Genomic DNA, 22,076 nt, shown 5'->3' with positions numbered 1-22,076 from the left:
ACCCAAATGTGTACGTAACTGTGGGAGTTTGGTGCTAAGTCCAAGAATTTGTTTAATTAACAGTGGTAGATGCTAAACCACAAGATAATCTTAACAAGAAGCGTTACTTTTACAATGAAATATAGTTTATAGTAAAAGAGCAAAAGATACGTTTAATAAAAACTATTTGGGCGTAATTACAACAGTCAGGAGTTGGAGATGATGTTTCTGAGTCCATCAGGACTTCGTGCGAGGCTGCAAGATTGTCCACACACAGACTGTATAACATCATCATAGAGGAGACCAGAATTCAGATTGGGTGGAGTGCACCGCAATTGCATATTAACACTTCGAGAATCATTATATTTTAGAACATTGGAAGGACAAAATGAGCTAGATTACTCTTCTAATGACTATCCAGTGTCACTTCGTGGCTCAACAGGGGAACTGCTCCTGCATGCCAGTTCCACTAAAGTCAAAAGCTTGCTGACACTCGTATGTATCTTCCAAAATGGCTGTTTTATGCATGTATATAATGGTTCTGTATGATTCTTGAGTGAAGGGTTACCAGTGTTTACCTGGAATGATTCTTGGGATGGGTACCATCTTACGAGGAACAGTTAGATATATTGGGTCTGTATCCACTAGAATTTAGAAGAATAAGATCTGAGGATGTGACAAGGTGGATGTTTCCTGTTATGAGGAGACTGGAAATGGGGAATAAAGTTTAAAAATCAGGGGTTCTCCCTTCAACATTGAAATGAGAAGAATGGTTTTCTCTCATGGTTCATGGATCTTTGGAATATTCCTCCCAGGACAGCCGTGGAGACAGATTCATTCAATAATTTTAAATTAGAGCTGGATAGATTCTTGACTGACAAGGAAATTAAAGATTATCACAGGTAGGTCAGAATGTGGAGTTAAGGCTGTCACCAAGTCAGCCACAATCTTAAGTGATAGGGCAGATTCAAGGGGCCAAATGGCCTACTGCTCCTAGTTTGTGGAAATGCAGTGCAACGATTTAATACCTTCAGAGGAGGAGAGAAGAAAAATAGCAAAAGGAAAGGTTGAATGACATCAGGCACTGGATAACACTCACTGCAGTGATATAGAAATATCAGGGTTTTAACACACCCAAAAAAGAGAAGGCAAAAATACTCTTCCTTTGCTGATATACTTAAACAAAACAAAGAACTGCAGATGCTGGAAATCTGAAAGAAACAGTAATTGTTGAAGAAACTCAGCAGGGCTGAAGCATATGTGGAGGGAAAGCAGAGCTAACAGTTTGAGTCTGGTGACTCCTCTTCAGAGCTGATAGACTTGGCGTGCAACCACAAAACCTGGTCATCCTTCCTTCAGTATCTCAACCAAGAGTCGGAATTGGACAGAACAAAACTGAGGCCATTCAGCCCATGTACCTGCATTCCTTCGTCCCTTATTTTTCTGTGTCCAACCTAAATGGTGAACCCAAGTTATCCAGACCAGGAAATGTCAGTGTCTCTGCAACAGAGAGGGATTTTATTCGAACAAGCCTGTGTCCCTCCTTCTCACAACCGTCACTGGATAGGCCCAGAAGGTGTAATTACTGACATTGATCAGGGTGAGCTGTGATGCCCTTCCAGTTTTCTGTCTCTGCCAATAGCATGGATATGGGGAATGGTTAAAGGTGTGGAGCTGTAACCTGTGTAAGACAGGAAGGGCCCGTTACCTCGTTACATTACATACCCCCCCAACAGCCTCCTTAATATTTGTCGGTCATAAAACGGTGAGACAATCTCCTTAAAGAGCGCATTGGGTTTTTTTTACCCTTTTGTGCTGTGTGTTTGTTCTAGACAGCGCCATTCGGTGGCAGAGCCCTCTTCACAATCGTGGTTAAGTAGAAGCTTATTTAAATAAAAAGGCTGACTGTGACCAATTGCATTGCAGCTAGGGGCCTTGGGAGTCTGTCTGAATCCATGGAAAGTATAAGATTACCTCAGGAGTATTCCCTCCCAGTCAGTGTGCTCGCAAGGCAACTCTCGGAGCCTCATACCAAACAAGTGAGGTCACGCCGCTGGATGATGTATTAAACTTATATAAAAAACACACACACGACAGGAGAGTGCTAAAGGAGCTTTATTATCCAGGGCTGGGCACTCTGGAGTAGTTTTTCACATCACGGAACGAGAGGGGGGAGAAAAAAAGAATCAATGATGAACTACTTGGTAAGTCTGCACTGCGCTGAAGTGAATGCTGCTGCCGTGACTGAAGGGAATTGCAAGAACCATTCTCTCTTGTCTCGCTGTTGTCCGGGGGATGGGGGGGGGGGGCGGTGGGTAAGGTCCTGGCTGGGTCAGTGAGAGGTTGCTGCTGTTGCTGTTGGCTTCTTAGTAAAAACCACAAAAGCTCCAAAGCCCGAGTGATTTGTGCCGGGCATCTGCCAGTACCTCCTGGGCGCTTTTCTGCTTTAAAGCTTGGGGCTTGTTTTACAAGAGCTTTTCCTGTTCCTTGCCCCCCCCCCCCCCCCACACACACACACACACACACACACACTCAGAAGGTCAACTCCCATCTGCCTGCACAGTGACTGTCACCAGAACAGGGAGGCTGTGAGCACCGGGAAAGCATTCTGTAGAGGCAAGTAAATAAACTTTGAAAAGGTGGAGGTGTCGGGGGGGTTGTAGTGCTGGTTTGCTGAGATTTTTCAAATCGGATTGCACTGGATTGTCAAAGCTGTTTGCTTGACGCCTCTCGCAATGAGACACTTGGATTATTTGACAGTTGCTTTAGCTCCCTGCAGGCGTGTCTACGATGCGTTTCTCCGTTGGTTCAGGGTTTATACCTAATTGAAGCAGCTTCGAAAGGACAGATTTGTAAGCTGTTCGCCTTTTTTGAATGTGTGTGAGCAGAGAGAGAGAGAGAGAGACCAGGGTGTGTGTGTGTGTGTGTATACAGCAGTAGGGAGGTTACAGATCTGTGTGAAGGTAGTCACATTTAACCGCAAGGGATGTTTGGAGAAGCTGGCTGTGCGTGTCAGTGGGATGGTGCAGTGAGTTTGTGTGGCCTCAGGGTGTGGAATCACACCAGGTAAGGTGTCAGACTACAGTCTAAGGTGAGCTGGATAGAATGGGTGTAATTTGAACCTCTCCGTGCGCTGCACATAGTGACTGATTTATTTGACAACTCCCAGTGTACAAGGGATCAGAATATAATCTAAAAAGGAAGCTCACCTTCGTCTTTACGTAAATGTCAGGTGTTTTCAGTAGTTTTTGTACATCTTAATTTATATAGTAAATACAAAATCACTTCTGTTCACTCCCGGACGTGTAGGCCTCTCCTTGGAGTCCCATTGCAGTCAGCTGTCTTCTGATGTTTTATCCAAGTAGAGATTATGTGGATGGTGATAGCAGCTATTGGGCCTGTTCACCTCTGGGGGAGCCATGAGCAAGTACAGACCTGCCATTGACTGCCAGGAAAGGCTGAGTTAATGTTAGAGTGCATTTATACTGTGCATTGTGCAATCTCAGGTTGTAAGTGTTTTGAGACATCCTATGAGGTGTTCTTGAAGTGTAGCCGCACTTGCCAATAAGTAGGACAGCAGCCAGTGAGCAAACATTGAACACTTGCTGTAGAACAATGAGCAAATGGGTGAAATTAATACCCCCTTCCCCCTCCCGCACTGTGAGGAGTTTGGAGGTGGTGGGGGACTATGTGATTGGGTCTAAGCATGCGAGTTGGGAATCCAATAAAGTGTCTCAGATTAAATCTGGGTAGGAAAAGTGTCTGCAGGTTATTCTGCCCCAGTACTCCACTATCAGAAGGGCGTCCATACCCTATAAAAGGTATGCCAATGGATGGAGGCACTCTGTGTCAAAATGAGGGAACTGGCATTGGGAAATTGGGGCTCTGCCGTGCCTTAGCTCGTCACCCCATCCACATTCACCAAGTGTTGCTGAGGAGGAAAGAGGCTGTCTAACTTTGCCCTCCTTAAGGCCAGTGGGGCTTCATGCTGTCCTGTTTGGTATGGTTTAGCAACTAAAGGTGTGAAGAAGGGTAGTGAAGAAGGCATTTGGTAAGCTGCAGAACATTCTAAAGGGGGAGGGTGAACAGTCAGCTGTTGTGGTGCATATAGGCACCAATGATATAGGTAAAAAAATAGGATGAGGTCCTACAAGCAGAATTTAGGGAGTTAGGAGCCAAGTTTAAAAAGTAGGACCTCAGAGGGAATAATCTCCAGATTGCTACCACTGCCACATGCTAGTCAGAGTAGAAGTGAAAGAATAGGCAGGATGAATGCATGGCAGGAGGGAGGGGGTTCAGTTTTCTGGGACATTGGGACCGGTTCTGGGGGAGGTGGGAGTATTTCAAATTGGACATCCTGGGCCGGACTGGAATCAATGTTCTTGGGGGTGCTTTTGCTAAAGCTGTTGGGGATGGTTTAAACTGATGTAGCGGGGGGATGCGAACCAAATGAAGTTATTGGACAGTAAGGAGGTAGTAACTAAAGCCTGTTCAGATCTAGATAATGAAGTCAGTGTGTCTTAGTGGAAGAGTAGGAAGATGATGTGTGCAATGGGAGAGGTGGTCTGAGGTACATTTGTTTTAATGCGAGAAGTGTAGAAGGCAAGGCAGATGAACCTAGGGCTTGGATTAGTACCTGGGTTATTGCTATTACTGAGACTTGGTCGAGGGAAGGGCATGATTGGCAACTGGATATAGATGCTTCAAGCAGGATAGAGAGGGAGATAAAAGGGCTGGAGGAGTTGCATTACTCGGAAAGGATATCACAGCATTGCTGAAGGACAGTACTATGGAGAACTCGAGCAGTGAGGCAAAGCTCAGGAATGGGAATGGTGAGGTAACAGTGTTGGGACTATACTACAGGCCTCCCAACAGCGAGCATGAGATAGATAACATTGACTGGGATTCACTTAGATGGAGCAGAATTTGTAAGGAGCATCCAGGAGGGTATTCTAAGCAGTATGTATATAGCCTATTTCGGGAAGAGGCCATACTGGACCTGGTGTTGGGAATCAAGCCGGCCAGGTGATTGAAGGACAGTAAGGGGATTAGTTTGGGAATAGCGATTACATTTCCATAGGTTTTAGAATATTCATAGACAAAGATGAGAGTGGTCCTAAAGGAAGAGTACTAAATTAGGGGAAGGCCAACTATAGAAAAATTCAAAAGGAGCTGGGGAATGTGGATTGGGAGCAGCTGTTTGAAGGTAAATCCACATTTGATATGTGGGAGGCTTTTAAAGAGAGGTTGATTAGAGTGCGGGGCAGGCATGTCCCTGTGAAAATGAGGGATAGAAATGGCAAGATTAGGGAACCATGGATGACAGGTGAAATTGTGAGACTAGCTAAGAGGAAAAGGGACGTATGCATAAGGTCTAGGTGACTGAAAACAGACAAAGCTTTGGAAGAATATCAGGAAAGTAGGACCAATCTGAAATGAGGAATTAAGAGGCTTAAAAAGGGTTACGAAATATTTTGAGCAAACAGGTTTAAGGAAAATCCCACAGCTTTTTATTTGTATATAAGGAGCAAGAGGGTAACTAGAGAAAGGGTTGGCCCACGCAAGGACAAAAGAGGAAAGTTATGTGTGGAGTCAGAGAAAATAGGTGAAATTCTTAAAAAGTACTTTGCATTGGTATTCACTGAGGAGAGGGATATGATGGATGTTGAGGTTAGGGATAGATGTTTGATTACTCATGGTAAAGTCAGCATAAAGAGAGAGGAAGTGTTGGGTATCCTAAAAGGCATTGAAATGGACAAGTCCCCAGGTCTGAATGGGATCTATCCCAGGTTATTGAGGGAAGCAAGAGAGGAAGTAGTTGGGGCCTTAATAGATATATTTGCAGCATTCTTGAACACGGGTGAGGTCCTGGAGGACTGGAGAATTGCTCATATTGTCCTCTTGTTTAAGAAGGGTAGCAGGGATAATCTAGTTAATTATAGATTGGTGGGCCTGATGTCAGTGGTAGGAGAGCTGCTGGAGAAGATACTGAGGGATAGGATCTATTTACATTTGGAAGAAAATGGGCTTATCAGTGATAGGCAACATGGTTTTGTGCAGGGAAGGTCATGTATTACCAACTTAATAGAATTCTTTGTGGAAGAATTTGAGCTACAGGGAGAGGTTGAATAGGATGGGGCTGTTTTCCCTGGACTGTCGGAGGCTGAGGGGTGACCTTTATAGAGGTTTATAAAATCATAAGGGGCATGGACAGGATAAATAGACAAAGTCTCTTCCCTGGGTTGGGGGAGTCCAGAACAAGAGGGTATAGGTTTAGGGTGAGAGGGGAAAGATATAAAAGAGACCTAAGGGGTAACCTTTTCATGCAGAGGGTGGTATGTGTATGGAATGAGCTGCCAGACGAAGTGGTGGAGGCTGGTACAATTGCAATATTTAAAAAGCATTTGGATGGGGATGTGAGTAGGAAGGGTTTGCAGGGATATGGGCCAGGTGCTGGCAAATGAGCATAGATTAGGTTGGGATATCTGGTTGGCATGGGCAAGGTGGACCAAAGGGTCTGTTTCTGTTCTCTGTGACCCTATGACTCTAAGTGACAAAGTTGATTGATGAGTGAAGAGCTGTAGATGTCATATACATGGACTTCAGTAAGGCATTTGATAAGGTTCCTCATGGTAGGCTGATGGAAAAAGTGAAGTGGCATGGGGTCCATTGTGTACTCTCTCTAGGTGGCTAGAGAACTGGCTAGGCAGCTGGAGACAGAGTAGTACTGGAAGGGAGTTTCTCCAAATGGAGTCCTATGACCAGTGGTGTTCCACAGGAATCTGTGTTGGGACCACTGTTGATGGTGATATACATAAATGATCTGGAGGGAAGGAATAGGTGCCTCATTCGCAAGTTTGCAGATGACACTAAGATTGGCGGAGTAGCAGATGGTGAAAAGACTGTCAGAGAATGCAGCAGAATATAGATATTTTGGAGAGTTGGGCGGAGAAAAGGCAGATGGAGTTCAATCCAGGCAAATGTGAGGTGATGCATTTTGGAAGATCCAATTCAAGAGCGAATTATACAGTAAATGGAAAAGCTATGGGCAAAATTGATCTACAGAGAAATCTGAAGGTGGCAACGCAGGTCAGTAGAATGGTCGAGAAGGCATATGGCATGCTTTCCTTCATCGGATGGGGTATTGGGTACAAGAGTTGGCAGGTCATGGTACAGTTGTATAAGACTTTGGTTTGGCCCCATTTGGAATATTACTTACAGTTCTGGTCGCCACATAACCAATAGGGTGTGGATGCTTTGGAGAGGGTGCAGAGGAGATTCACCCGGATGTTGCCTGGTATGGAGAGTGCTAGCTATGAAGAGAGCTTGAGTATTGTCATGAGAAAGACAGAGATTGAGGGGGGACCTGATTGAGGTCATGAGGTATAGACAGGGTGGATAGCAAGCAGCTTTTTCCCAGATTGGGGGGCTCAATTACTAGGGGTCACGAGCTCAAGGTGAAGGGGAAAAGTTTAAGGGAGATATGCTTGGAAAGTTCTATACGCAAAGGAGGGGTTGGGTCACTGGAACACGTTGCCATGCATTGCCAACAGAGGTGATGATAGATCATTTAAGATTTATCCAGACAGATACATGAATGGGCTGGGTGCAAAGAGATACAGGTCCTTAGAAAATGGGTGACAGGTTTACTTAGAGGATCTGGATCAGTGCAGGCTTGGGGGGCTGAAAGGGCCTGTTCCTGTGCTGTCATTTTCTTTGTTCATATTGGTCAGAGTATTGAGTACAGGGGTTGGGAGGTCATGTTGCAGCTGTACAGAACGTTGGTTAGGCCACTGTTGGAATATTGCGTTCAGTTCTGGTCTCAGTCTTATCAGAAAGATGTTGTGAAACTTGAAAGGGTTCAGAAAAGATTTACAAGGATGTTGTCAGGATTGGAGGATTTGAGCTATAGGGAAAGGCTGAACAGGCTCGGGCTGCTTTCCCTGGCATGGGAGGCAGAGGGGTGACCTTAGATGTTTATAAAATTATGAGGGGCTTAAATAGGATAAATAGACAAAGTCTTTTCCCCGGGGTAAGGGAGTCCAAAACTAGAGGGCATAGGTTTAGGGTGAGAGGGAAAAGATATAAAAGGGACCTAAGGGGCAACATTTTTACACAGAGGGTGGTATGTATATGGAATGAACTACCAGAGGAAATGGTGGAGGCTGGTACAATTATAACATTTAAAAGCATCTGGTTGGATATATGAATAGGAAGGATTTAGAGGGACATGGGCCAAATGCTGGAAAGTGGGAATAGATTAATTTAGGATATCAGATCGACACGGATGAGTTAAACCAAAGGGTCTGTTTCCATTCTGCACATCTCTATGACTCTAAGTACAAAGCTGTTTCTATGTACTGATCAGTCAGGTGAAGTGTGCATCTGGATGAGAACAAACAAAAGAGGGTAAAGGCATTTTTACTGTGCTTTCTGTTTAGGAAGAACGTCAGAGCTGCACCTCTCTCACTTTGACTTGATAAATAGCCCTGTACCTAGGACTCCTTTCTAATGCTGAGTCCCACCAAGACAAAATGGACAATGAGTTTCCATTGTTAAAGCTGGCCTCCTTAGCACAGTGGCTGAGTCAGGGAGTCATACCATACGCTTCCGTCCTCCAACCTGGGTTTGTTTTATAACCTGGAATGGAGGGAGCCCTGTCTGCCTATTGTCAACTGCTGTCCTGTAATAGGTGCCTTTAATTACAGCCATTCATCAGCTAATAAAATGGGCTGTGATCTTTGGTGATAAAAATGTGTTTGTGACCTCCCTGTTGTACTCATCTTGCCCTCCACTCGCATTATTTGAACAATTTAGAATTTTCGAATGAACTGCAGAGCAGCCTGTGGTTTTGTACCTTTACAATCCTTTGCCTCAGGCTGAGTGGAATATGCGTTTGATGCCAAATCCGACTTTGTTAGACAGCAAGTTGCAAAATCCAACACGCCCAGTATCACCAGCTACAAGCTGGGGCAGATTTCTGTTTGTGCTGTAGCAATAGCTGTGCCTGTTGATAACTTAGATTCCAAAACGAATGACACATCTCTAACCTAATCCTGCGAATTTAAGCTGAAGCCAATTACAAGTTGTGCTACCAATGCCCCAGATCCACCTATTAGGTTTATTATTGTCTTTTGGGCTTTTAGTGCAGGAATTTATCTCTGCTCCCAGGCAGACCAGCCCTAGCCTTACTCAATATGTAAATGTTTTCTTTTGAATTTGTAGGGGAATGTGAAACAAGCCAGTGCTTTGGCTGGCCTCAAGGAATTATGGGGCTGGAAATGAAACAGAAAGACTGAATGGTTCCCAGGTTTGGAATAGACAATACATCATAAGCCAAAATCTCAAAATACCAGAAATCTCAAAAAGAAACTATTTTTGTTCATAACTTCTGCGCAACTGTGATTATTGCCGTCTCTGGTACCAAGTTAGTCATAACAAAAGGGACAAGGCAATTGGGAAAACAAATTGCTTTCATTTTTTTGTTTAGCGGGAATCATGTTAACCCGGATGGTATTGTTCCTATTTTCATGCCTGCTACATGTATTTGTATCAGAATTTGCTTTAAAAATGAAATCTGTCCTCAGGCTCTTTATATTTATTGTATTAATGCAAAGGAGGTAGTGTTTATTTTAGTGGAAAAATGTCCTTAAATCATAGCACAGAGCAGCAGTCATGTATGAATTTAAGTTTTATCATGATGGCATATTGCCTGGCAGCAACAATAACCACGGCAACTTGCACTGACTTTACTGTAGAGAAAGCATCACAATTCATAGTGATGTAATCAAGATGAAGTGGCAACCATGCAAATAAGAAGATATTCAGAGAGCTAACCAAAAGCTTAACTAGGAGAAGGAGGGAAAGAGGAGGAGGGATTCACAAAGAAAATTCCTGTGTGTGGGTCTTAACAACTCTCAAACCACATCCTCCAGTTGTGGGATGAAGAGATTGCATTAGACAAGGGAATGGAGAGTTCTGTATAGGGCTATATGTGTAGGATTGGAGGATCTTACAGACATTGTCAAAGACAAGGCACTGAGCAGTTTAAAAAGAAGGATGGAAATTTGTTTCAGGTTTTGGAGATCTGCAAGCAGGGATAATCCTGGAAATCACAGACCTGTGAATCTCATGTCAGTAATAAGAAAATTATTGGAAAAGACTCTCGGGGGCAAGATCGATTATATACATTTGGAAGCAAATGGCCTTATTAGTGATAGACAGCACGGTTTTGTGCAGGGGAGGTCATGCCTCACTAACTTTTTTGAGGTGACGAAGATGATTGGTGAGGGAAAAGCAGTTGATGTTTTCTACATGGAATTCAGTAAAGCCTTTGACAAGGACCCTCATGGCAAACTGGTACAAAAGGTGAACTGACATGGTATTGGGATGAGCTGGCAAGATGGATACAGAACTAATATAGTCATAGGAGACAGAGGGTAGTGGTAGAAGAATGCTTATTCGAATAGAGGATTGTGACTAGTGGTGTTTCACAAGGATCATTGCTGGGACCTCTGCTATTTATGGTCTACATAAGTGATTCAGAGGAAAATGTAGCTGTTCTAATTGGTACGTTTCCGGACGAAACAAAGATTGGAGAAGTTGCAGATAGTGAGGAAGATTATCAGAGGATACAGCAGGATGTAGATCAGTTGGAGGCATGGGCAGTAAAATGGCAGATGGAGTTTAACTGGACAAATGTGAGATGATGCATTTTGGAAGGTCAAGTAAATGGCAGAACCCTTAGGAATATTGGTATGCAAAGGGATCTGGGTATGCAGGTGCACAAATTACTGAAGGTGGCAGCACAGGTAGATAAGGCAGTAAAAAAGGCTTATGGCTTGGAAGGGACATTGAGTATAAGGATAGACAAGTTATTCTGCAGCTTTATAGAGCTTCAGTTAGGCCACACTTGGAATACTGCGTACATTTCTGGTCACTACACTGCCAGAAGGATGAGGATGTTTTGGAGAAGGTACAGAGATGGTTAACCAGGATGTTGCCTGGTATGGGGGATTACATTGATGAAGAAAGGTTGCTTAGACTGGGTTTGTTTTCACTGGAATGCAGGAGGTTGAGGGGCAACCTAATAAAAGTTTATAAGATTGTAAATGGCATAGATACAGTGGAAAGTATGAGAATTTTTCCCAGGGAGGAGGGGTCAATTGCTAGAATGTGATGCTGAAAAAACGCAGCCAGTCAGGCAGCATCCAAGGAGGAGGAGTGTCGATGGTTTCAGCATAAGCTCTTGATCAGGAATGAGGTTTGTGGCACAAGGGGGCTGTGAGATAAATGGAAGGGGAGGGGTGAGGGGGTCTGGGGTGGGTGGGGGTGGGGGGCGATGTAGCTGGGATGCGATAGAAAGATGAAGGTGAAGGTGATAGGTCAGAGAGGAGGGTGGAACGGATAGGTGATAGGGAAGATGGACAGGTCGGACAGTTCAAGGGGGCGGTGCAGAGTTGGAAGGTTAGATCTGGGATCAAGTGATGGGAGGGAAAATGAGGAAACTAATGAAATCCACATTGATCACATGTGGTCAGAGGGTCCCAAGGCAGAAGGTGAGGTGTTGTTCCTCCAGACATTGGGTGGTTAGGGTTTGGCAGTGGAGGAAGTCCAGGACTTGCATGTCCTTGGTGGAGTGGGAGTAGGAGTTGAAAGGTTCAGTCACAGGGCGGTGGGATTGTTTAGTGTGTGTGTGTGTGTGTGTGTGTGTGTGTCCCAGAGATGTTCTCTGAAATGTTCTGCAAGTTGGCGTCCTTTTTCCCCAATGTAGAGGAGACAACATTCGAAGCAACAGACACAATAGATGATGTGTATGGAAACACACGTACATCTCTCTCAGATGTGGAAGGATCCTTTGGGGCCTTGGACAGCGGTGAGGTGGGAGGTCTGGGTGCAGGTTTGACACTTCCTGTAGTGGCAGGGACGGGTGGGTTGGTTTGGGGGGGGGGGGGGGGCATGGACTTAACAAGGGAATCACAGACTCAGTTAGTAGGGAACACGGATTCAAGGTGCAAGGGGGGAAGCTTAAAAGAGATGTATGAGGCAAGATTTTCACACAAAGCGTGGTGAGTGCCTGGAACACATTGCCAGAGGAGGTGGTGGAAGCAGACACCATAGCAACATTCAAGGAACACCTGGATGAATACACGAATAGGAAAGAAATAGAGGGATTCGGGTCTTCTAAGTGAACACAGTTTTAGTATGGAAGGGCAAGATGCAGCAGCGCAGACCTGGAGGGCTGACGGGCCTGTTCCTGTGTTGTATAGTTCTTTGTAATTTGTCCCAGAACAGATCCTATGATGAAGCAGATAGTGAGTGTGTGTGTGTATATGGTCCAAGAGCTGAATACATGATGAGCAGTGTATTATGGATTGAGCGAGATCCACCGCTGCTCTGTCAGTTTTGCCAAAGCCAATTAGACCATTTAAATGTGCCCATGAACGGGCTCTCTGGAGATTCTGTGGTATCAAGCCTGCCATGGCTACAGTGAGAGATGGTTCATAAACCTGTGCATGATTGCAGATAACTCTAATCTTTTGATAAAATGTGGCTGTTAGTGAAAGCTATTCAAGGGTCAAATCCATTGAATGGGAAGCAAGAGATACTACCAGAGGCAGAGTTGGAAAGTGATAAATAGTGCACCACATGCAAGTGCTTATGTGTAATGTGATGCACGTGCTTGTAACTACCTGACGCATGACTTTTTGTATGAACTATTTTAAGTGAAATTTACCTTTCTTCTTTGAAATGGCTTTCACCTGATTAACATTGGAATTATTTTGATTTTAGTCAGTTTGTTACATTTACGTTTTTAAAAGGTGAAATCCTGGCCAGTGTTATTGGGATTCCTTTCTGTTCAAAGTTACTGGTCTGTGCTGGGGATTTTAAATGAAGAAAGGTGACAACTTGGATCTGGTATAAGTCAGGATGCAGGCTGCAGTGTCTTGGATGAACTACAGCTCAGATGGTTGGAGCTGGAAGGCTGACAAGGGAACCGTGTAATAACCAAGTGTGGATATCAGTAGCAGTTGGGCATAGGCAGGTGATCTTTGTGAAGGATTGTAAATGTAATTGGAAAGGTGGCTTGTGCATTGTAAGGGTCATTGCTGAGGAAAAACTTACACGATCAGCATTGAATTCTAATGGAGTGATGTGAATATCTAAAATACCACTGCTCCATTTGCTTGCATTGAATCAATCCTTAGATTGCATCTTAACATCCACCGTGATGTTGACTGATACTCCACCCACTGCTGGAGTCACACTCTGGTTCCTTCTTCAAGGAAGATGTCCTGGCAGCTACAAATAATATATTGCCCGTGTTTAAACCGGCACATGAATGGCCTCTCTTTCTTATTGTGTCTTCGTAGCCTGAAATGATCATTGCACCTCTTGGCTTTTATTCCTTGTGCTGTTGCCTCCTGGTTAAATGAGCATTGCTTCACAAAGGATTTCTTTGCTCCCCCCCACCAAACAAAACCTCTCCCAAGCTGTTATCCTTACTGGTTTGGTGTTTCCCCTCTGAATATTGATATTAGTTCACTCGTTTGACCACCTCCCTGCCCCCACTCAATTAGTGCTCATTGTTTGCCCCAATAATACAACTATTATTTCCCAGCATGCTCCGTGCACTTTGATTTCTGCTTCCCATCAGTCTGTGCAGGGGAGAAGCTGGTAGGTTGTTTGAATGAATGAGACTGATGTGAAATTTGGCTGCAGGGTTATTGTGAAGAGGGCACTGAAGCTTCAGGCATTGTGGTAAAAGTGCTTTTGTTTAAACTCTGAGCTGTTCATGCAGGCATGCAGTTATGAAATGTCAGACTGTTGCTGAATGCTCCTGAGTTGAAGGGGTGGAATGTATTTGTGTCCGGATTCCATTCAGTAAATCAGTGGAGTGGATCGGGATGATTCAGAATTGGTTTCTCATGCGAAATGCCTCATAAGGACTTAAATCTATCAGTTGGCTGCAAGGAGAGAGCTGACAATGTAGCCAGTTCTCTCAACTCCGAGTTTCACCTCTGACTGTAAAATTAAGAAGTGTGTTGCTTATGAACCTTTTGTGATTGGGTGCTGCAAACAGGAAGGTTTCAATTCGAGAAAGGAAGTTCAGAGTGACCTGACTTTTAGTGATTCTAATTGTGGAGCATTGATTTCCATCACTAACCTTTGAATCCTACCCTTACTGACTTGATTTGGACTAAATTATTGTTGAAATAGACTCACTGAGCAGTTACAGTAATCTGTTTGTTTAATGTTGATCGAGGGATTATTATTGGCCATGATGCCTGTCATAATATCCTTGCTTTTCAACAGTACCACCTTTTGCTTCACCTAATGATGTAGCAGATGGTGCAGATAATGACTGTATTTTTGACAATGAGCAAGAATGCTGTAGATCCCAGGGAGATCGCAACATCCAGCTCAAGGAGCCACTGAAGTGGCAAATATACTTTGTCCACCCTCCCAAATGCATTACCTCACGCTGCCTCTGGACCAATCAAGCCAAGGTAACAAATGGTGGGATAAGATGTACAGAGGACCAAAGAGACCTTCAAATGCAAAACCATAAATTCTTGAAGATAGGACAGGTAGATATGATGGTTAAGAAGGTATATGGCACTGTTTCTTTATTCGGCAAAGATTAGAATATGAAAGCGGAGAGAGTAGGCTAGAATAAAGCACTAGTTGAACTGCAGCATCCATTCTGGTCTCCCCATTCCGCCCTAGAGAGGCTACCAAAGATGTCACCAAGAGGGTGGAACTTTAGTTATGAGGAAAGGTCAGATTGGCAGGGGAGAGGAGGCTGCGTAGAGATTGAATTGAGGCGCATAAAATTCTGAGGTGTTGAGATTAGAAGGATCTATTCCTCTAGGTAGAAAGGGTGGTAAACAGGGATTTAAAGGATTTGGCAGCAGGATTATAGGGAGTTTGAGGAGGATGTTTTCTCTTGGAGAGTGATGGAGGTCTGGAAATGACTGCCTGAAAAGATGGTCAAAGCAGAAACTCTCGTCATGTGTGAAAGATTTTCCTGGTCAGTATTCCCACCATCAGCATCGCTATTAATCATTATCCAGCAATTATCTCATTACTGTTTGTTCAGGATCACTTAGGAACTGTTTCCTACATCACATCAGTAACCACGCTTCTAATGCAGGTTTCTGAAGTTGCATTTCCACTTGAAATATAACAACCCACCCAGTCATGGACCAAGAGCTGGGCAGCAGAACTTGATTGGACAGCTCTTTCTCATCTGACACAGCTGACTCAGTGACTGCTTTCTGTGCCACACCTTTCTTGAATTCCATGGTTCTATAAATTCAGTAGAGGATTAATTGGTAGAAGTGAATGTTTTCAGCCATGGGCACCATTTGTTTTTGAAGTGTTCAGTGATCTGCTGAATGAAGTGCAAATGAAGGGCTTGTTGTAATGAGTATGCTTCACTTTCCCATGCAGTTCTGGCGCCTCTTCTAATGTAAGTCATGACTTGGGTTTGGCATCGGCCACTGGTCTCCTAGTTGACCTTTTCCTAGTCAGCAGTGGTGCTGACATTTTGAGTTCTATCTGAATGAACGTGCTGGTTACGAAAAATAGGATGGATCTGCTGTGCGTGTATTGTGTTTTTCTTTCTCCCTGATGAAGAGGTTTAAACCTTTTACACAGGGTTAATTTAGTTGAATTTACAAAACAGTAAAGATACAAGGAAGAAAAATTTCAAATTCGCATCCTATGCAATAATCACCTCCATAACAATTTTAATAAAACAAACACAGTTATGTTGAGCCTTGCCCAATTTCAGAACTTCCCAAGTGCTTTATTGACAATTGAATAATTCTCAAATGCAATCATTGTTATAATATAGGAACTGCGTTGCCTGCTTTGTATACAGAATGCTCCCACAAAAGGCAATGAGATGATAACCATTTTGGTGATTTTAGCTGGAGAATAAATATTGACAAGGGCATTGGCGATAAACACCCAAGCTCTTTGAATAGCTTTGTGTGATTCTTTTGTAACCACCCACAAAGGATGATGTCCTTGACAGCATCTCCGGCTATGCAGCACTCCGCACTGCTGCCTCACAGCACCAGGTACCCAGGTTCGATTCCAACCTTGGGCGACTGTACAAATGCCACGCAGACATTCTCCCCGTGTCTGTGTGGGTTTCCTCCGGGTGCTCCAGTTTCCTCCCACAATCCAAAGATGTGCACGTCAGGTGAATTGGCCAAGCTAAATGCCCATACTGTTAGATGCATTTAGTCAGAGAGAAATGGGTCTGGGTGGTTACTCTCCGGAGAGTCACTGTGGATTTGTTGGGCCAAATGGTCTGTTTCCACACTGTAGGGGATCTAATCTAATCTAATCTTGAAAGGGTTCGGAAAAGATTTACAAGGATGTTGCTAAGGTTGGAGGATTTGAGCTGTAGGGAGAGGTTGAATAGGCTAGGGCTGTTTTCACTGGAGCGTCAGAGGCTGAGGGGTGACCTTTATAGAGATTTACAAAATCATGAGGGGCATGGTTAGTAAATAGACAAAGTCTTTTCCCTGGGGTCGGGGAGTCCAGCACTAGAGGGCATAGGTTTAGGGTCAGAGGGGAAAGATATAAAAGAGACCTAAGGGGCAACATTTTCACACAGAGTGTGGTATGTGTATGGAATGAGCTGCCAGAGGATGTGGTGGAGGCTGGTACAATTGCAACATTTGAGAGGCATTTGGATGTGTATATGAAAAGGAAGCGTTTGGAGGGATATGGGCCAGGTGCTGGCAGATGGGACTAGATTGGGTTGGGATATCTAGTCCGCATGGACGGGTTGGACCGAAGGGTCTGTTTCTGTGCTGTACATCTCTATGACTCTATGATCTAAAGTACTGCAATAGAGAATTAGACTGTCAACCTGTTTTGACCCAGAAGTGATTATTTGTTCATGTAATGTGGGTGTTGCTAGCTAGGCCAGTATTCATTGGCCATCCCTAATTGCCCTGGAGAAAGTGGTGGAGAGTTGCCTTTTTATGGTGCTGCAGTCCTGGAGGTGCAGGGAGACCCCCAGTGCTGTTAAGAGGGGAGCTCCAGGATTTTGACCCAAAGACAGTGAAGTAACCATGATGATGTTCCAAGTCAGGGTGGTATGTGGCTTGGAAGGGAACTTGCAGATGGTGATGTTCCTGTGTGTCTGCTGCCCTTGTCCCTCTCAGTAGTTGAGGTCACTGCCACTGAAAATCTGGTTGGGGATGGAAGAAAGGCACCTAACTTCCATGTCTACTCACCGGAGGGGAGTAAATAGAGTCATCGAGATGTACAGCATGAAAACAGACCCTTCAGTCCAACCCGTCCATGCTAACCAGATATCCCAACCCAATCTAGTCCCACATGCCAGCACCTGGCCCATATCCCTCCAAACCCTTCCTATTCATATACCCATCCAAATGCCTCTCAAATGTTGCAATTGTACCAGCCTCCACCACATCCTCTGGCAGCTCATTCCATACACGTACCACCCTCTGCATGAAAAAGTTGCCCCTCAGGTCTCTTTTATATCTTTCTCCTCTCGCCCTAAACCTATGCCTCTAGTTCTGGACTCCCTGACCCTAGGGAAAAGACTTTGCCTATTTACCCTATCCATGCCCCTCATAATTTTGTAAACCTCGATAAGGTGACCCCTCAGCCTTCAAATCTCCAGGGAAAACAGCCCCAGCCTGTTCAGCATCTCCCTATAGCTCAAATCCTCCAACCCTGGCAACATCCTTATAAATCTTTTCTGAACCCTTTCAGGTTTCACAACATCTTTCTGATAGGAAGCAGACCAGAACTGCAGGCAATATTCCAACAGTGGCCTAACCAATGTCCTGTACAGCCGCAACATGACCTCCCAACTTCTGTACTCAATACTGTGACCAATAAAAGAAAGCGTACCAAACGCCGCCTTCACTATCCTATCTGCCTGTGACTCCACTTTCAAGGAGCTATAAACCTGCACTCCAAGGTTTCTTTGTTCAGCAACACTCCCTAGGACCTTACCATTAAGTGTATAAGTCCTGATAAGATTTGCTTTCCCAAGATGCAGCACCTCTCATTTATCTGAATTAAACTCCATCTGCCACTTCTCAGTCCATTGGCCCATCGGTCCAGATCCTGTTGTCATCTGAGGTAACCCTCTTTGCTGTCTACTACACCTCCAATTTTGGTGTCATCTGCAAACTTACTAACTTATGCTCACATCCAAGGCATTTATATAAATAATGAAAAGTAGAGGAGCCAGCACCGATCCTTGTGGCACTCCACTGGTCACAATAGCACAAGATAATTTGTAAAATACATATCCTTTGACATATTTTGCTGCATGCATAACCTTATATATTTAATTTCTGGTACCCCCCCATCAACTGGAGTCAGTAGCAGCATTAAAATGCCCAGCAACAGTATTTTATTTCACTTGACCTACTTAGTTTAAAGTTGCCCAGAGGTGTTTGAAGCTCGAGGTTTTCATCTTGCACTGGCAAAGACCTCTGCCATTTTGGGTTTTGAGATGAGGTTCACCACAGTACAGAAACAGGTCCTCTGAAGAGTAACCCCGACCCTATATTTAACCCTGCCAAATGCACCTAACATTATGGGCAATTTAGCATGGCCAATTCACCTGACCTGCACATCTTTGGATTGTGGGAGGAAACCGGAGCACCCAGAGGAAATCCATGCAGACACGGGGAGAATGTGCAAACTCCACACAGACAGTCACTAGAGATGGGAATCGAACAGGGTCCCTGGTTCTGTGAGGCAGCAGTGCTAACCACTGAGTCGCTCCATTTTGAGTGATTATCTCTTTGCACTAACGCCCTGTGTTAAAACAATTCTGTTAAGAGGGTACTTGACATGGGGAAACTGATTTAATGATATAAATGTGGAGGGCTAGGCCACAGGTGGGTTGGCGGGGGAGTGTGTGTGTGTGTGTGTGTGTGTGTGGGTGTGTATGTCCTGCAACCTGAACTGTAGAAGTAGTGAAGGTGAAAGCACCTGAAGTTCAGTTCCACTTAAATGTTTTAGTCCTTTATCTGTTTGTGAGATTCCTTGGAAATGGCCAGTACAAAAGCAGACAAGTATTGTCTTGTATGGAGCCTTTAGCTATGGTTCAGTATGACTTCCAGCCAGAAAAAAAAACCTTGTTTGGTTTTGCTTTAAAATCCTGTCTGTTCTTTACAGGAAAATGCTATAACTCAACAGTCTGACTCACTTTATGAAGGAGTCAGCACCCATATTACTTGTCTATGTTTATTGTAAGGAAGTTCAGGACAAACAGATAAAATGAGAAGAAAATTTTGATAATGGGAGTTAATCCTGACAGAGAAAGGACAGGAATGTATTTAATTTTTTTGAACGAAAGTGAGGAATGCAGCATCACAGTCTGTTTTGGCAGCCCTGCAAGGAATGACTAAGTAAATATGCCAGCATGTCGAGTTAGTAGCTTTTGGATTACTTTCCAAGATTGTGATTGTTTGGGATCACTTTATTTTCACAGACAGAGCAAGCTTACAGAATCTATATTCACTCTGCTCACTATAGGACGATGTGCAGACATTTCGGTCTGCTTGACCATTTGTTAAGTGTCTATCATTTCCAATGCTTTCACCATAAATCATGAATTTGTGGTTGACTTGATGAAAGGAATGTGTAGTTGCTGGCCTGTAGATGGTCAGAGTTATAGTTCGACTCTGCTTGTGTTTCATATTAAGCAATTCTCACCTCCTCGATGTTGGTTTTAGGCCAACGTTTGAATCAATGGTATTTGCATCTGACTGGTGTAAATAGCTTAATACAATTCTTTAACATTTCCTGTTGGAAGGAGAAGCTTGGTCAATATATTGTTGTGGCTATTCAGCTCTATCCGCTGCACAACTTCAAGCTGGCTTAGGCACAGTGGAAGTGAAGGAAAGCACGTTCGGATCAGATTCTGACCTTGTTAAGTTCGCTGCCTATCCTGTACACCAGTTTTCTGCTCTCCAGTGCACCTGAGTTTTGATCCTTTCACTGCCTTTAGTTATTTTATTGTTTTTCCAATTCTGGATGTACTATCCTTCCTTTGAATTAAATTCTGTAAAGATCAGAACAGTAGTGTTTAACCCACGACTACACCCCTAGCCTCAATGCTAGTTTTATCCTCTCAGGGGCCACTTGCTCTAGGCTGAACCAGATCCTACTCGACCCTTTACTGAACGCCTGACCCTATATATAATCTTCACTAAGATCATCAACTTCCAACTGTGTTAACATTGGCCACCTCAGCGCTGACTTCAGTTCATCCTTGGCTCAAGCCCTAGGCCAGGTTGCTGCTACTTATTAGTCATAGTCATAGAGATGTACAGCATGGAAACAGACCCTTTGGTCAAACCCGTTCACGCCGACCAGCTACCCCAACCCAATCTAGTCCTGCCTGCCAGCACCCGGCCCATATCTCTCCAAACCCTTCCTATTCATATACCCATCCAAATGCCTCTTGTCCAGTGAGGGTTGGAAGGTTATTTGGCTGTGGGGATGCACCGCATTCTGCTGATGTTGGCCTCCAAATAAGTTGCTACTGGGCAAATGATTAGGAGCATGAAACCTACCTGTATTTGCTCTTCCCATTCTTATGCCCTGCATGACTGTAATCAACTTAATATTGTGGAGACAGCGGGTGAGAGTCATTAAGTCATACAGCATGGAAATAGACCTTTCTGGGTAATACTGGATTAGTGGTGCTGGAAGAGCACAGCAGTTCAGGCAGCATCCAACGAGCAGCGAAATCGACGTTTCGGGCAAAAGCCCTTCATCAGGAATAAAGGCAGTGAGCCTGAAGCGTGGACCTCTAGCTTATCTCTCCACGCTTCAGGCTCACTGCCTTTATTCCTGATGAAGGGCTTTTGCCCGAAACGTCGATTTCGCTGCTCTTTGGATGCTGCCTGAACTGCTGTGCTCTTCCAGCACCACTAATCCAGTATTTGGTTTTCAGCATCTGCAGTCATTGTTTTTTCTGGGTAATGTAGAACAGGGAGACCTAGTGGTTCAGGTACATAATGCTTTGAAATTTTCATTATGGGTGAACAGGGTGGTTAAGGCATTTAGCATGTTTACCTTCATTGCACAGACAATTGAGTATAAGAGTTGGGGCATCCTGTTGAGGTTGGACAGGATATTGGTGTAGTCTTGTCTGGAGTATTGCGTGCAGTTCTGGTCACTCTGTTATAGGATATTATTAAATTGGAGAGGGTTCAGAAAAGATTTACCAGGATATTGCTGGGAAAGGAGGGCTTGAGTTGGAAAAATAGGCTGAGTTGGAAAAATAGTTTTTCACTGGAGCATTGGTGGTTGATGTTTATAAAATCATGAGGGATGTAGATAAGGTGAATAACAAAGGTCTTTTCCCTCTGGTGGGGAGTTCAAAATTGGGGGGTATATTTTTAAGGTGAGAGGAGAAAGATTTTAAAAGGATATGAGGGATAACTTACAGAGTGGTCTGTGGGTGGAACGAACTGCCAGACAAAGTGGTGGATCCAAGTACAGTTACAACATTTAAAAGACATTTGGATAAGTACTTGAATAGGAAAGGCTTGGGGGCGGATATTATCCTTTTTTGTGTAACCAAAAAAGCAATACCTCACATTTATCCAAATTAAACTCTATCTCCCACTCCTTAGCTCATTGTCTCAATCAATCAGGATCTCCTTTATAATCTTGGATAACCTTCCTCACTGTTCACTATGCCTCCAATTTTGGTGTCATCTGCAAACTTACTCACCATGCCTCCTATATTCATATCCAAATAATTTATAAAAATGACAAAACAAAAATGTACCCAGTACTGACCCCTATGGAACACCACTTGTCACTGGCCTCCAGTCCGATAAACTATCTTCCATCACTTACCATAAAGCCAGTTTTGTGTCCAGTTGATATCTCGCACCTTAGTTTTTGGTTCACACTATAGTTACTTTTGGCATCAGTAAAGTTGACATAGAATTTCTTCACACTAAACTATACGAAGTTGTGAAAAGCAGTTATGTGGAACTGCCAGGGTTAAGTGATTTATTTTTGAGAGAGAGAGAGAATTGTAATATTTTATGTAACTC

The 22,076-nt window shown here is 43.9% G+C and overlaps 1 protein-coding gene across 4 annotated transcripts in view; it reads left to right on the top strand.

Annotated features, from left to right (window-relative positions):
• The window catches only part of bcar1 (BCAR1 scaffold protein, Cas family member), a 250,812-nt gene that overhangs the window by 134,340 nt on the left and 94,396 nt on the right, over nt 1–22,076 (top strand). The window contains exon 1 of one of the 4 annotated variants that reach the window (XM_072547422.1): nt 1,970–2,183. The exons of 2 other annotated variants lie outside the window; for them this stretch is intronic. In XM_072547422.1, the coding sequence (XP_072403523.1) occupies nt 2,169–2,183 (15 nt within the window). In that variant the 5' untranslated portion in view covers nt 1,970–2,168. Of the gene's footprint in view, nt 1–1,969; nt 2,184–2,534; nt 2,596–22,076 lie in introns of those variants that run through there. One more of the 4 variants, XM_072547426.1, reaches the window with a different exon arrangement.

The sequence above is a fragment of the Chiloscyllium punctatum genome, chromosome 26 (assembly GCF_047496795.1).
Source record: "Chiloscyllium punctatum isolate Juve2018m chromosome 26, sChiPun1.3, whole genome shotgun sequence".
Lineage (NCBI taxonomy): Eukaryota > Metazoa > Chordata > Chondrichthyes > Orectolobiformes > Hemiscylliidae > Chiloscyllium > Chiloscyllium punctatum.
The sequence above is the reverse complement of the archived record's forward strand: the minus strand, read 5'-3'. Positions and strand labels throughout refer to the sequence as shown.